At 42.6% G+C, this 16,323-nt stretch overlaps 1 protein-coding gene across 2 annotated transcripts in view; it reads left to right on the top strand.

Moving 5' to 3' along the window:
• paip2b (poly(A) binding protein interacting protein 2B) overlaps positions 1-14,649 on the top strand; it is a 14,812-nt gene extending 163 nt beyond the window's left edge. Inside the window, exons 1-4 of one of the 2 annotated variants that reach the window (XM_079490995.1) lie at positions 1-123; positions 8,239-8,405; positions 9,758-9,940; positions 12,418-14,649. The exon at positions 1-123 is cut by the window's left edge and continues 163 nt beyond it. In XM_079490995.1, the coding sequence (XP_079347121.1) occupies positions 8,250-8,405; positions 9,758-9,940; positions 12,418-12,474 (396 nt within the window). In that variant the 5' untranslated portion in view covers positions 1-123; positions 8,239-8,249 and the 3' untranslated portion in view covers positions 12,475-14,649. Of the gene's footprint in view, positions 124-649; positions 930-8,238; positions 8,406-9,757; positions 9,941-12,417 lie in introns of those variants that run through there. The other variant, XM_079490994.1, reaches the window with a different exon arrangement.
• The last annotated feature ends 1,674 nt before the right edge of the window (positions 14,650-16,323 follow it).

The raw sequence follows: 16,323 nt of genomic DNA, 5'->3' as shown, positions 1-16,323 counted from the left end.
CGTGCCGCGGGGGTTTGTTGCGGTTCTGAACGGGAAGACGTGTGTTTTCTTCAACAGCTGTCTTACAAATTAGCGACGGATTCTCTGTTTGCGTTTCGAACTAGTCTGCTCAGTGTGTTGTTGGTGAGTACAATGGTGGAGGATCGACACACATAGACTGCACGGCACGCACGTCGCACGCACACACACACACACACTGGTGTCTCTTGATAAAAAAACGAACAGATCTACAACAAGCTAGCAAGCAACGCGGTGTTAGCTTGTAGATCTGTTTTTTTGCAAGCGACACCGTGGTACTACGGAGTATAAATGGCTTGACACGCTGTCAAGTTGAAGCAAACATCTTAAATAGCATTTTATATGGTGAATATAAACACAAATCAGTGTTTTATGGACACGCTGCCTTCCCTTATATTTATAGCGAGATGTTCCTTCACACTTATTTAAAACAAACTATTAACAGGCAGTCAGTCACACACACAAGATAAACCCAACATTCATGGATTATGTTTCTTATTCGTGATTAAAGAAACGTTGGGAGACTGAAAGCCACGCAGGCATTATTTGTGTGTTTTGAAGATGAGGAGGGTGTGATGATGATAATGGGCGCTTCTTGTTGGGTGTTTGTTCACAGACCACATGACCACAAAGCAGCGACCCACAGCCTGCCTCAGTCTCATATCTGTAGTGCTGCTAGGCTAGGCTAGCTGGATTTAGCTCATGTGAAGCTACGCAGCATCGTCGAGCCACCACAGACGAGACGTTTATAATAATAATTATTGACATCAGCCCCCACCACCACGCGAGGGAAAAAAACACTCTTATTACACGCGTCGCGAGTGTGCCAGCAGATAACAAAGTTCCTGGTTTTGAACCGAACGGATCGACGTGCGTGCTTTTGAAGTGAAGACAAGGAGCTATCATGCCAGGTAAAGCCTTCTATACAAGAAGTACCTTGCTTCGACGAAACGTTTAATACAACGTTAGCCGAGCGTTGTTGTCAACGAGTGGGATGTGGGCGCGTGGCAAACGCGTCGGGGGGTTTGTTTTCGTTTGACCCGGTTCGGCTGGCTCTGATCCCTCGATCGGGGCTCGGTTTATGATTGTCCCACGGACTAACCATGCTGGTGGTAAAACAGCGTGCTAACTGTACCACCGCGCTGCTAGCGCAGGCAGCGGCCTGGTTGGAGAGATCAGCCACCGACGCAACATACATAGTTAACGTCCATGTGTCTCGTTTTTTTTTCTCCCTCCAACGTCGGTGACCTTTTATTATGAGGCGGATCAGTGGTTCGGGTCGTGTTCGTTTTGACAGCCCTTCACTTCCATAAAGGCTTGTTTTGAAACCGGGACCCCCAGACTAACCCCCCACCACACAGTACACCTTCCTTCAGCCGTCAGTGTCTCTTTGTTGTTGGGACACCTCTCTCACCTTCTTCCATCCATTCCATTCACACAGACACCGTAATGAATGATTGTATCGGGGCTGCTATTTTCAGCTACGGCTAAAAGCGACGCGTTCCTTGTGTGTGTGTATTAGCCACTTAGCATTAGCCGGGGCTAAAGCCGTCCCCAATCCCTTTAACAACTTTTCGGAAACCGAGGCCTGTGCTTTTGTAGCATTAGTTAGCCCCCGCTAGCTTAGCTAGCCCCGTCCCGGTGCACTTGGTGTCAACGTTGAAACGCTAGCTAAGAGCCTCGTTTCATTTCACTCCGACGTACGACCGTGTCGCTCGTCACCAAAAAAGAGCCGATGTACAGCTAAAGCTGACGCGTTGTTTAGTTTGTAGATAGGCTCTTCTTTTTAAGGGGGGTTGGGGGGCAAAGCACGGTGGAGTCAAACACGCCACGACGACGCAGCTCTCCATCCATGCAGGGTGTATTATAACGTTACATAATCCGTTATGTAGCAGCAGGTCAATCTTAACACACCGTCCTCACTAGTCACTACACACACCAACAAGCCTCTCTCACTCAGCCTTAACAAATGTGACGTTTTTACTTTTTCAGAGTGCCTTTTAAAATCGGTTGCCGATTGTGTGTTTGGTTTAATTGTACATCGTGGCATGCTTACACATGGTACTGTAGTAGTGTAATGTACAGTGCACTGCAGACGAAGAGCTGTCAACACGACTGCACTGACTGAAACGACAGCACAATGTTTAACAATAGGCTGTCTGTGTGTGTATATACACGAGTGGGAGATCTCTTCAGTTCTGACCAAGAAGGATATTTATGTTATGACAAAGTTGTCTCTTCTCACCCGCGTTTTTGTCACCAACTTCCATTTTCAGCTACATTGTTGACATTCATACAAGTTTTTCAGTTTGGAAAGTGTGGACCTCACTAGCTTGGCATATGTCAAGAGTTATTTTTCAGTTTTGGAGTGTTGGAGTTATGGTGTCTGCACATTTCACATAATACAGTTTAGAATAGATCAGCTTTGATAACATCAGTGTCTCGGCAGAAACACATGGCAAATTTAGATAGTAGTGGTGAAGAATGTGTGCCTTTTCTCATGCATTTCTTTTTACAAAATATTGGCTGTAAAATGTCAGGTAAGAGAGAATACAATAATCTGTTATTCACTTTTACATGATCTCCAGATTCCAATTGATCCTTTCCACTAAGTATGTATTGAAATCTGAAATGGCTTTAAGTTTAGTACTAGTGGGTGAATGGCTAGTGTGTTGACCTTGTCGTTGCAACGTTTCTTATTCTATTCCAGCCGGAATACTCATAGGTTGCAGTCTCTATACTCTCCTATCTAAATTAAGCAGCTATGTGTGTGTGTCTATGTATATGAAAGTAATATATAATGTCCTTGCAGGCATATTAGGCAGTGAGGATGGGTTGGGCTGGAACTGTACTCGCTAAATATTACATGCTGACTAACATATGGGTTATGCAATAGGAACATGTTAGAATTGCTGCCATGCAGTACATCACACAGCATGCTTTTATTTATGCACCCCCCCCCCCCCCCCCCATAGCCTGTTCCCTTCGCCCTTTGAGAACAGATTTTAGGTTTAGGAGCATAATGTTATATCTGGGGTGGGTGAGGGGGGTGGTTCTATATTTTAAAGGACATCCAGCTTTCACACAGCACACGGGGCTTGTTATTTCCAATGCAGTTTTCTGAATTCCTCTTTTACTGCAAATGTACTACGGTACTTATTGTCAAACATTTGTGTTGTAAAACAATTTGTTCCGTAACATTTGCAGTATACTCTGTTTTATAGGCTATGGTAAAAATGAACACGTAAGGACAGGCAGAAAGGCAGCATTCCTGTACTCGAGAGTAGCCCTGGGATTTCAGTGTGATCCATTAATTAATGACAGTGGCATTGTTAAATTTGTGGCATGCTAAGCTTCAATTCTGAACTATATCGTTTTTATATTAAGTCAACGAAAAATAAAGACTTAGACTTGCATCTCATTCTTGAGCAACTTAGTGTGACACCATGAAATGAAATCAGCCAGGCAGACACCTAATTAGTAACCTAATCAGATTTACACACACACACACACACACACACACACACACACACACACAGTATGCTATGTGATCATGGTTTTTGGCCTGGCTCAGGGAAGAGGATGCCACTGCCATGCATAGTCCACCATGGGCACCTTTTCGAGGTGCGGCAGTCCTAGCAGGGAAGACTAATATATACCTAATGTCATGTGAGGGCATAGTCATCTGTAGGCAAGGATGACATCACGCGAATACAGACATTTTGCTCTTATGTCATACTTGGCTGAGGTGTTTCCATTTCCCCCCTTGTTTTTAAACCAAGAGGAAAGGACTATATAATTAATGTAAACATCACAATCTGTGTGATCTTGTAAATGGTTTATTCTGAGGTTAGGGGTTAGGCATTGGCGGCTAGGCGTTAGGCAATGGGTCAATCTCAGGTCTGTGTCCTCACATGTTGAGCTTTAGAAAGTTTGTAGAGGATTAGTGGCGATCATTGACAAGTTTGTACATTGTCATCTCTGGTGCTGAAACTGAACACCTTGCGTGAGTCATGACAAGTCTAGTTGGAGTGGCTTACTACTGCAGGTGAACTGTTTTGACTTAGTTTGGACTTAAAACCTCGATGGTGACAGCGGCTGGAGAGATGGCTAGACCTTCATGTTAGGAATAGAGGTACTGGGTCGCACACAGCAAGAGTGAAATGTAACTCTTTATTTTCTACATCACAAATGCATGACAGATGTTTCAGCTATCCAGCCTTCATCAGCCTTCACCACACTGATGATGGCTGGATAGCCAAAACGTCTCATGTATTTGATGTAGAAAATAAGAGTAAAATTTCACTCTTGCTGTGTGCAACCCAGTACCTCTCTATTTGTTGTTCTAAGCAGGTAACACCATAAGGCAGTGTGTGGTGGTTACAAGAAAAGTAATTTATCGTTGGACCATCATGTAACCTGCTCAAATATTGAATTCAAATTTTGGTCTACCTTCTGTTTACGCCACTGATTTTATTTATTGCACCATTTACTGTTCCAATTCTTTCAAGCACTTTCAGCTGTACTAATGTATCTCATTCTGAGCCATTTAATTCTGACATTATGCTTAACCGTGTTATGTGTTCCAGTAATTGGAACTCAGTAGTTGGAGCAGCCTTCTCTGACATTATGAAACATTATGTACAAAAGCCAGAATGTTGTTCTTCTCTTCACAAGTCTATGGGCATCTCTAATGGGCCACAATGTTCAAGGTTAATAATTACAGATGGTGCCGTTTTACCACACCGCTGCTATTCACAAGGATTACATACCCCTGCCATCAGACTACCACCATAATGAGCCAATGAGCCATTACTTACAGCCTAGTTAAATAGCTAAGAGTAGTGCCTGAATATATATAGGTTCAATAAAAATGGAAACATGACTCTTGTAATATTGAATGTGATTCAGAACCAATCAACCAAATTGAACAGATTTTTGACAGGAGAACCAATTCAATCGGTTTTATCTGACTTTAGAGTTGACCTTTTGTCATGTGAAAATATTGCAAGTTGTATCTGCATGTGTGCTGAAAACTCTTTTCTGAGGGAGGACTTCACATTCAACTTTATTGTTAAAAGAAAACTTCTTTGTGGAATGCACAAATGCTTTCTAGCTAGTTGGCTACGCTAACCAATGTAAAGTTTATACTATTCCAGAGGATCCATCTGACTTAGCATTTGGTGTAGAGGCAGGCCTTCATTTGAACCTTTCAGAGACAGGGAAGCAGATGTAGTTACACTACAGTATGGGTTTCAAAAAGCTGGTCCGTGTCTTCTTGGCTTTGTCTTTGTTCTGCCGTAGGGCTCTGTGGGAAGGTAGATGTAGGCTGAGCCCATGTGGTCAGCTTATACGGTCAGCAGCAGGTGACTCCAGCTCAGATGCAGCTCTGGCTTGTCACGGTCAATGTATTGGGTTTTTGAAACTTGGATCAACATGCGACTCCATAACCAAGCAGGTCAAGCATCAGTGGTGAGATCCTGATGCTTGGCAGAGGTAAAAGTTAATGGTTGGATTAATTGCTTTTGTGTGTTAAGTTATTTCAGTGGAAGATGTGACTTTAAAGTACAGGCTTTCCATAATTAGGCATATTACAGTACTTTAGGACATACTTAACGTTACAAATGTGTCCTGTAGCCACTTTCAACCTTGTGTCGACTCTTTATCGGACATCTTTATTATAGACGAAAGTACGAAACATGTCAAACAATGTCAACAATAGTGAAATAGTGAAAATATCTACAAGCTCAGTATATAGTGCTTAAAGTGGAATGAAACCCTAGTCAGATTTGTGTAGGTTCTTCCAATTCAGGTTAAAACATGGCAGGCTTGTAAGAAATTGCAGCTGAGAAAATTAAAGGGTGTGTTAAATTTAGATGTGCCCATGGGTGTGCATGTACAAGGAAAGCATACAGTACAGTATTTACATGCCTAAATCTATCACACCCATTTAGTATTAATTTGATTGGCTGCAGCTGTGTTACTTGCATTCACGGCGTACTATAAGGTCGGCCGTATGCAGCCTGCCATGTTTTACCCTGCTGTAGTTTTTAATGTGAAGTGGAAAACGGGCTACAAAATCAGCCTAAGGTTTCATCCCCTGGCGTTACCCCTTTAGACCTGTTATACCTTTCTATATCAGGGACAGCATCTGACATTTTTGATGTTGCTATAAATGCAATGATGGCGACAAAATGCCTCGCTGTCTGCTATCGGGACCTGAGAAATGGCCATTTCCTTGTCCAAACATGTCGAATGTGGAACCTAACGTGTTGGTGATATGGTGATGAGTTTCTGCTGAGATAGTTCAAGCTGTGTTTGAGCCTTGTGCAATGCAAGTCTTTTTTTTTCTTCCAGCTGAAGGGGAATGTAGTTGGCCTCTTATTCTACACAAGTGTCTCTTGTACTTTTTAATATAAAGAATATTGATACATTTTTGTCTATTTAGTTTATTTGAAACACTGATTAAATTAGATTTTATTCCTACCGTATTTCTTATTAACAGAATACTAATGTCCTAATGAATCAACTCCATATCTGAATACCAGTGGCAATATTTTATTTGAGATAAATGCCTACTTTATTTGAGATAAAAGCACTGCAGCTCATCTGTTATCTATGGTCATGTTCTCTTTCAATGGCTTACATTCAAGCGCTTCCCTCAGGGCTTGTACTATGTGAGCTCCACCGTGTGGTCTATTGGGAAGTATCCTATTATGTTTTGAACACAAGTGCAGCTAGGCTATAAATTATCACTGCTTGCCACTGCATTCGGAATACAGCCATGGAATGGCCTTGTTGGACAGTCGAAATGTGTCCTTCTAGACAGCAGGGGCTTTCAACCTTTTTGCCTGGGGACCCCTGGAAATGGGTTGGCCATGTCTCGCGACTCGATGAATCCGACACACTGTCTGCAATGATGATTGATTGCTATGAACACATACTGACCTCGGTCTCTGCAGAAGCATCTTCCATAAAATCTCCCCCGTCTCTGATATTTCAAAAGCAAAGATTAAAGCTTCAATCTGTGATTTCTTCAACTGGTTTGTGCATGTAGAACGGCAAGAACATGGGTCTAGAATTATAATACATCTACATATTGAGTTAATTGTTTACCGTGCGGAGGATTCCTTAAACACGGTTTCACAAATCATAGACTGGGACGGCCAAAGAAACGCTTTCTTTATTTTCATAGAAAAATAATGTTGTTGACGTTATTTTGATTATTATCTTATGGTGAGTTTTTGGTATCGGTAAATCTCTAGTGAGAGCTAGTCTGTGGAAGCTGTACGTAACCATGAGAGCATGGCATGCACCTATAGAACTATACATGTACTATAAAGGCAGATTGTGGTGAAAAAGTATCGCTCTGAATCAGCTTTGTCACATGATTCACATCGCAGGTTTACAGAAGTAAAAGTGGGCGAAAACGGAAAGTTTTGAAGAAAAGATGGGGGAGGGGCAAGGGGGAAGAGAGATCGATGAAGGAAACAAAATGTCTATACATTTGTCACTGCAGCATGTATATGTCCAGGCCTGAGGGAAGATGTAGGTGTGTGAGCATAGCAGCATGTACGTGCTATACTATGGGTGTAACGAAGACTCACTTCTATTCTTGGATATTTAGTCTCCATATATGGGGATATTCGACTAGGACGTCGGGCTATATGACATACCCGACTAGCACGTTGGGTTATATGACATGTGTCGATGTGGTAGAACCCATATATGGCTAGATCTTATTGGCTCAGTCATCCTGACAAAGTATAATCGGATAATATATAAAAGAGCTCTGCTCAAGGGAGAAGTATAAGCATCCTGGTTTAAGTTCTAGTTGGACACCACTGCGGCGCCGCGGGTTCTAACCTAAGCAACCAGCATCAGAGCTATGAGCTATTTTATAATGGGCATTATTTATCCACAAGGTAAACCAACACTGGTATAAACAACGGATACGTCCATGAGGTAGAGCAAAAACATAAATAAAACTGCATATGATTATGTGGGTAAGCGGCGTGACGTCATTTCTCAACAATGCATTGTTCCCCAAGTCAGCCACAGGTCTACTAGTCACCTAAAACTAAAGAGTATGAATAGGCCTTTAGAAGGCCTTTTTTCAAATGTAAAATGTTTCTGTTGAGTTAGTAGCTAATGGAGGTAAAATTCCTTTGTGGTGACCTTTTTATCTAATTGTGACATTCATGTAATTGTTTCTGTCAGAGCCGGCTGAGATGAGCGGTCCCGAGGTGGCCAAGACACCGGGAGGCGGAGCACCGGGTAAGGAGGGAAAGGAGCCTGTGGCCAATGGACACGCAGGAGAGGGTGGAGAGGCCAACCCATTTGCCGATTACATGTGGATGGAGAACGAGGAAGAGTACAACAGACAGGTGCGTGAGTATGTTTAGAAGGATAATAATGCATGCCGTCAGGTACGCAATAGGCACACCTGTTTATGCACTCTGAATCACGCTAATGTACATGGACGCAGAAACTCATTGCATGCATGCAATACATACATCACTCGTGTATACAAATTGGCAAAGAGATGGAGCACACACTCTAGGGTGGCTTTCAGGTGTGGAATTTGTATTTTGATTCATGGTTTGCGGAATTGTCTTCGTTTTTGAACGTGAATGCTTCTCAGTTTAACCCAAAGATAGTTAAGCATCATTCCGGCTTATTTGTGAGTGATTGTGGTGTCCGTGGCTACTAGTCTATTAAATGGCACTGCCCTTGCTAATCCATATGGGGAAAACTAAAATAAACGTAGGTAATTTTTGTTTTGTTTTTTTTCCACCACAGTTTTGTCTCATCAATGCGGATCCTCCTGGGTTATTTTTTTAAATTCCAAAACGGTTTTGTCATCAATCCGGATACTCCTACTTCCTGAAGTGCTCATGGTTCTTTATTGTCCTGCATCTGTAAAGCATAAATCAGGCTGAAGGTTTGTAATGTGCTGACTGCCTTCAGCGTAAAATATCTTCCCTAACATAAACGCCAGTATGCGATGGCCTTCACTGGCGCACCAGTCCATTCAGCCAAATTGAACCATGGCTTTCCTATTTGGATATCGCGCAATAAATACATTGATTTCCTGAAAAACACAACCATTTTGTGGAATCAAAATGTTTTTTTTCCCCCACATGCATTTTTGGAAGGTAACTTAAATGTTTTGTGATCATCCTATGCATGTTCACAAATTGCCCATCTCTTCTGCGGCATTTAAAACTACAAAAAGTGCCCCTATGGGCACATGTCTCCACTAGGATAGGAGCATTTTTGGGGAAATGTCAAGTGGCATTCCTTCCGCCGCCTAGTGGGAATATGCGTGCACAGTTTCACCGCAATCGGAAACTTTAAAAGCCAATCTTGGCCAATCAGAATGGAATATGAGAGATCAAACAGACCCGTCTTGTTCACATGGCTATAGTGATGGTGTATACGTGCGTGGTGTATGGATAAAGTGTGAGTAAAATCCACAACGGCCCGTTGCTATACTATATACAGGTACTTTGATAATTGTTGCATCCAGCCTTGCCTCCATCTCTCCGGTATTACTAATTTTCCTCTCTTGAGGTCTACCATTACGATGATAATGGCATATGTGAATAGTTTCAAAGCTATTTTAATTAATGCCTCTCCTCAAGAGGAGTGGTCCTCTTGCCTTCCTTTTCCTCCGTCTATGCCATCTCTCCGGTCTCTGTCCTGTCTATAAATATATTTTGTCTGTCTCTCTCAGGTGGAGGAGGAGCTGTTGGAGCAGGAGTTCTTGGAGCGTTGCTTCCAGGAGATGCTCGAGGAGGAGGACCAGGATTGGTTCATCCCGTCCCGTGACCTCAACAACCAGGGGGTGGGCCAACTCCAGCAACAGCTCAACGGCCTGTCTGTCAATGATCACCACGGCAACCTGGAGGAAGTGGCGGTGAGGACACGCGCACACTCTTTTTGACTAGGGATGCTCCGATCAGATTTCTTTGGGGACCGATCACCGATTATTTTTCTCATGATTGGCCGATACCAATCTTGTTGCGTAATGGGAAAATTTGAATATTTCCAAAATTATCATATGTCAAAACCCACGTCAAAACTGTTCCTGTGTGGGGTGCCCGCTGGCCTTGTGGTCCAGGCACATGCCACATATAGGCTCCGGGCCTGACAGTGAGTTGCGTGTACGAGTCCCGTTCATGACGACCTTTGCTGCATATCGCCCCTCATCTCTCTCTCCCTCTTTCCTGTCAATCTCCACTTGTATCTATCAATAAGCAGAAAAGCCATAAACTAATCTTTAAAAAAACAAAACTGTTCCCGTGTGTGTGGGGAGGAAGGGGAGAATGTTTAGGCCTGTCACAAAGATGCAAAATGATACTATATATCTGATTGACTTTTATACCACTTAAATTGTATAAGATCAGTTTCTCCAGATAGGGTAAATTTCCGATCACAGAGAGAAAATAAGCAAGTCATTTGGAGTGAGTCATTTGGAGAGCATCTCTACTTTTGACCACTTTCAACCTGGCGTCACTACTTTGGGCATTTAGGTTCAAATCCCCTAAATGTGATGCAACGCGTTGTGAACTTGTAGATTGGCTATTTTTTTTTATTATGTCCTAACTAATGCTGTCAATAATAACGCGTTAACGGCGTTAATTAATTGCGTTAATTAATTGCGTTAAAATATTTAACGCAATTAACGCATGCGCAGTGTTCCCCCTAACCTTAGAGTATAAGCCCCTAACGTGCGCCCGTGTGCGCGGCTCAGGAACGTCCAGTGCATAACAAATCTGTCACTGTGTAGCGCACAGTCATGATTGAACAACACTAGAGAGATACACTGTAGCTTGTGTATTGTTGTTGGGTTCAATGGGTTGCCAAGTGGTTTGATTCTGTAACTCTGTTGCGTTACTTTGTCTGCCTACAGTGCCTAGCAAAGCCCCTTTGGATCATCATTAGGCTACACACAGTCTCACACACACACACACACACACACACACACACACACACACCTCCTCCAGTCTTCTTCCTCCGCACGCATGCACACACGCACACTACTAGTGCTGTGTACTGTGTGTAGCTATCAGGCTCAGACGCAGCGCGCTGCAAGAATCCCTCACAACATTTTATAGTACCGTCGGGTCCGTCGCAACTTGTGGACAGTTTGAAAATGCGGGTCCTACGTGCATTAAGCCATTAACGTTGGTCCGCCTGGTTTCGTTTGTCCAATGCGATTACGTGAATCAGCATGGCTGCGCCTGCAGTATAGGCTATTACCAAAACAAACACATGGTACTTTTGTGTCGCGCATGGAAAGCAACTGAAAACGACCATGGATATAAAGACAGTTCTCCTGTGCTACTGTGCACAGCGCAGATAATGCACAACTCCAGGTACGAACCAAAACACTGACTGAAGCTGATCATTCACAACTAACTCCAGAGTCCTGCAGTCCCGCAATGTAAGAGAGACAATTAAATCTCGTCTCTCACTATAGTCCACTTCTCTACAATGCCATTCTAGCCTTAAAACCTACATTTATATGTTATTCAATATTTTACTTTAGCGCAAAATATAGGCTTTTCTAAATCAAGCCCTGTTTCAAAAATGGTTATGTGCCATGTTATTGTATTTTGTGAATTAACTATAGTCTACAGTTTAACCCATTGATTCTCAGCCATTTTAATTTCAAGGACCCCCAAATTAAATTGATAGAAAGTAGCCTAGGCCATTTCATTATGATTTTTATCTCTGGACTGGGACCCCAGTCTCCATCCATCCATCTTCAACCGCTTATCCGTGGTCGGGTCGCGGGGCAACAGCTCCACCAGAGTGTTCCAGACTTCCCTCTCCAGAGCAACATTAGTGACTTCCTCATGGGGGACCCCAGTCTACATGGCCAAAAGCCAGTGTTAATTTAACTCAAAGTGTAGGCTAGGCCTACAAATGCTCACATCATATATAAATGCATTAGAAAACAAAAAACATTAAAAAACTAATTTATATCCGCTTTCTGTCATTTATATTAACATTTCCACAACAATATACAGGAAAATATGGCATATTTTGGACATAGTTCGAATGGTGATTAATCATGATTAAATTAATTTTGAAGCTGTGATTAATCTGATTAAAATTTTTAATCATTTGACAGCCCTAGTCCTAACCTGTTTTGCCATAGTATTTTATTCATTTTGATCATTGTACCGGTCATTGTCTGCTATTTCCGTAATAGGCTTTGTAATCTGCCATGTTCAAGTTTTGTTTTCAAGGGCAAACAGAAATGTCCTTTTTTATTTATACTGTATGTTCAATTTAATCATTCATCAACATCTTTTGTATGAAAATTACCGTAATCGTGATCGTGACAGTCCTACTCACTGTCTCTTGTTTTTTCTTCTTTCACAGAGGAAGAGCATTTTGAATCCTGAAGCGAAGGAGTTTGTCCCGGGAAAGAAATACTAGGAGACCCCCTCACCCCCATCGGAGCCTCCACACACATCTACATGCGCACGCACACACAGCAACTGCAGTTCTCAGAGACTCTGCGGCCTCAACCGCATATACACTTTACACATGCAACACACACACACACGTGTTAAGCCAATGTCGTGCTGGCGGGCCCAGTTGGGGGGTGGGGGGATTTCTTTATTTTCTGTCTGTCTCTCTCTCTCTTTGGTTCTTTTTGCTTTTTATTTCCTGGTTGTTTCTTGTAAACTGAAGGGGGAGGCGGGAGGGCAGGTTGGTCATAGTACAGGGGTGGTAGGGTGGGTAAGCCTGCTTTACACTTTGCCGTGCGACTGTGCTGTCTGCCGAAAATGACGAGAATCCGTTATTTTTTTGCAAGCGCCGCGGCCGTGCGGCGGCGTGTAAATAAGCCTAAACTCAGCAATTCATTTCACGTCACACTGACGTCCACAGAGTACGGCGGCGCACAAACCGACGTCCCCTCGAACACAGGCAGCTACAAAGGAGCGATGCCGAGACACGTTTCTATCCTATTTTTGGTCTAAAAAAAGAAATAAGCTAAGATGTTTTATTTGTGCAGCACTTCATTGCAGAGTGACGTCAAATAGAATTCAACTCTCATTGGAGGATACTTTATAAAATGACAGTGACGTTGGAAAGTGGCTCATTTGTATTTTATTTTTTTTGTCCCCAAGGGGACTGTTTGTGCCGCTGATACTCTGTAGAAGTCACCGTGCTTCTCTGCTCAGTCAGACCTGTTTAGCGTTTCCTCCCATGAGGTCATAATTAAGTTCTGTGACATCGGAAATATCACCTTATTCATTTTCTGTGTATCGAGACACGCAGGTTCTTATTTTGTACATAGCGTGGCCTGATTCCAATCCAAATAGAAGCTCTCCACAAGTTATTGATTTGCGTAGTGATCTTGAAAAGATCTGGACACATTATTACCATGGGTATTAAGTGGTTATTCCTAATTGATGAGGAAATTCCATGGTTTGTATTTTGTTGTTCAGCTTGTAACAGGATGTGCATGATATTTAGATTCTCAGACTCGGGACAAAGTGTAGTGTGGGTATGGGGAAATCATGGAATGGTTTTAACTAAGATAGTGTAAATGAAATAAGGCTTTTTTTTCCCTAATTCCAGTCTTAGAATCTGACTTTTTATTTCACAACATATTCCCCCATTTCCACTGGGATTTATGGGGCGAATGAATGAGTGTGGCAACAGAGTATTTGGTTTGGAACAGACCCATCTTGTCTCTTTCTGTCATAGTGACATTGTCCTGCATCAGATCATGTGTCCCTATCCAAATCAGGTTCTCCAATAGCCTCTTCTGTTTTTTGTTTTGTTTTTTTTGCTTTCTTTATCTTTCTTCTGAATTGCTTTTTTTGTTTTTTTGAGAGGACGATGTGTTTTGTGTCTCTACTGGGTTGCCATAGCCTGTGGTGTCCATTCAGTCCAGTACAGTCATGGTCGATAACACACAACCATGACAGTATTGCCTCCAAAAGGTTTCTTCTTTGTCCAGAAGCCGTAGATTGATCTTTTTTAGAAAATTCACTGAAATCTCTTCTGAAGTGACTTTGCCTCAAGCAAATCATCTCTGTCCCATTCTGAACCAATGGGACAAAGGATGTGTTGGTGTACTGTTGCTTTTTGGGACATTTTCAGCTCGCAACGGTGTCTCATTCTGAAAACTGCAGACCTACAGTACAAAGCTCACAACATGTCGAATCCGTGACACGTTGTCATCTCGTAGGTCTGCAATTTTCAACACGCGATACTGTCGTGCGACAGTATGAATCAGACTTCAGGCTTAAAGAAGCAGCCATTTTCACCATTCAGGCTTCACCTCTGTATTAAAGTGTTCGCTTTAGCACTAGAGAAGCTTGAGATTCAGATCTGCTTTCTGTGTATGAAGGGGACACATTAATGTGGGGGCTGGGCGTTTGGACCACAGCTGATGAAAGGCACCCTGGTTAAGCCAATAGGAATGTCCGCCAGGTGGATTGTGCAACATGAAATCATTTTTGGTGATTTTTGCTTGAGTTAGATGACGACGGTCATTTAAAAAAAGAGGTCCAGAAGACACAAAAATATCAAATTTCCATTCAAAGAAAAATGGATGAAAAAAAAGATGAATAAAGATATTAAAGGCAAAAAGAATTGTATTGCATTCTGTTTTACATATCGGGCATCACTGAAGTATTAAATTACAGCATTGCTGTTTCTGATAACTGATGATTTTACTTGTTGCTTAGCCCTGAGACAAATGTTTGAGAAATGCTGCCCTAGGTTCTGTCCATACTGCCATCCATAGAAGCCTTTATGATTCATGTCTATGTACCTTCACTCTCCAGCCAACCTCTTTTCAATACAAATTAGTGCTGGGAATTTCTTCCTTAGAACTGTTTCAATGATCTCATCTGGACCAGGTCTCTCCACTCTGGGTAAAACTCCCTATAACTTGCCAACGGTTAGACAGATGTTTGAGGTGCTTACAGTAGTACATTAATCTGCACTTATGGAAAGGCCCTCTGGTGTGTTTGGCCATCTGGAGTTGAGGGAGACGAAGAAGAAGACAATTCAAAGGGACTGAATATGGTTATGGTGCTGTATTTTTATTGCTCATGTCCTATCCAAATTGGCTTAAGAGGTCAATAATGATGGACTCCATGCATACCTGCCAAAACACAACAATGGATACATTTCTTTCAGGCATGGTTGGACAATTCTAAGACTACTCGTAAGGGATTTCACTTCAGAACCTTGACTATGATGTTTGACAGTGAGACCAGGGAACAGGTTGAATAGTCTGGAAAGGTGGAGGCAGGCTTGCTTGCTTGAAAATTGTATTCTCGGTTTGTAGAGTGGGTACAGTTCAAAAGAAAGTACAGGTCAATACAGAGACTGCTACTGAGGATATAACCAAGGACAGTATAAGAAGGATGAGACGCGAAGACCGTACGGGCGACGCCATGTTGCTTTGGAAGGAAAGAAACATGCGCAGTTGTGCATGTCCAACTTCCTGGTCTCAACTGCGCATGTTTCTTTCCTTCCAAAGCAACATGGCGTCGCCCGTACGGTCTTCGCGTCTCATCCTTCTTAGACTGTCCTTGGATATAACCAGGAAACGTGCTAAGACTTGTTTACATCAGGGTCCTCCATTTTCAATTCATCAGAACATTTCAAGATGTACAAATGTACACTTCTATGAAAAATAGGAAATCATGTATGCACTAAAGAGAAGAGTTAGTCAGGAATAAGAATGTGTGGCTGAAAGAGAGGACAGTAGAACAATGGGATACAAGGAGTAGGGGAGAGTTGAAGGTGCTCATATACATTGGGTGAACTATCCAACGTAATGGGGACTGGGGAAGATAGTTGAACAAGAGAGTGAAGGCAAGGAGGAACAGATGAAGGAAAGTGTCAGGAGTGATTTGTGACAAGTAGGCCTACCAGCAAGAGTGAGAGGGAAGATGAGACTAGTGAGACCAGCCACGTGTGGCACTGATGAAAAGACAGGAGGGTAGCTGGAGGTGGCAGAATTGAGGATGCTACCATTCCCAATAGGAGTGACGAGGAATGACAAGATACAAATATAATACATTATTTAGTGATTCAGCCCAAGATCATTTGGGGATACAACAAGAGAGGTGGTTTGGAGGACATTGCAGAGATGGAATGGGCCATGCCGGGGTACATTGGGAGAAGGATGCTGAAGATGGAGCTGCCACTGCCAGAGAAGAGGAAGGCCAAATAGGTTTATGGATGCAGCGGTGACTGTGAAAGAAAACATGCAGGTGGCTGATCTGCATAATGACATATCGTATTTATCTC

Source organism: Electrona antarctica, assembly GCF_951216825.1.
Source record: "Electrona antarctica genome assembly, chromosome: 21".
Lineage (NCBI taxonomy): Eukaryota > Metazoa > Chordata > Actinopteri > Myctophiformes > Myctophidae > Electrona > Electrona antarctica.
This window is presented reverse-complemented; position numbering and strand designations above follow the sequence as displayed.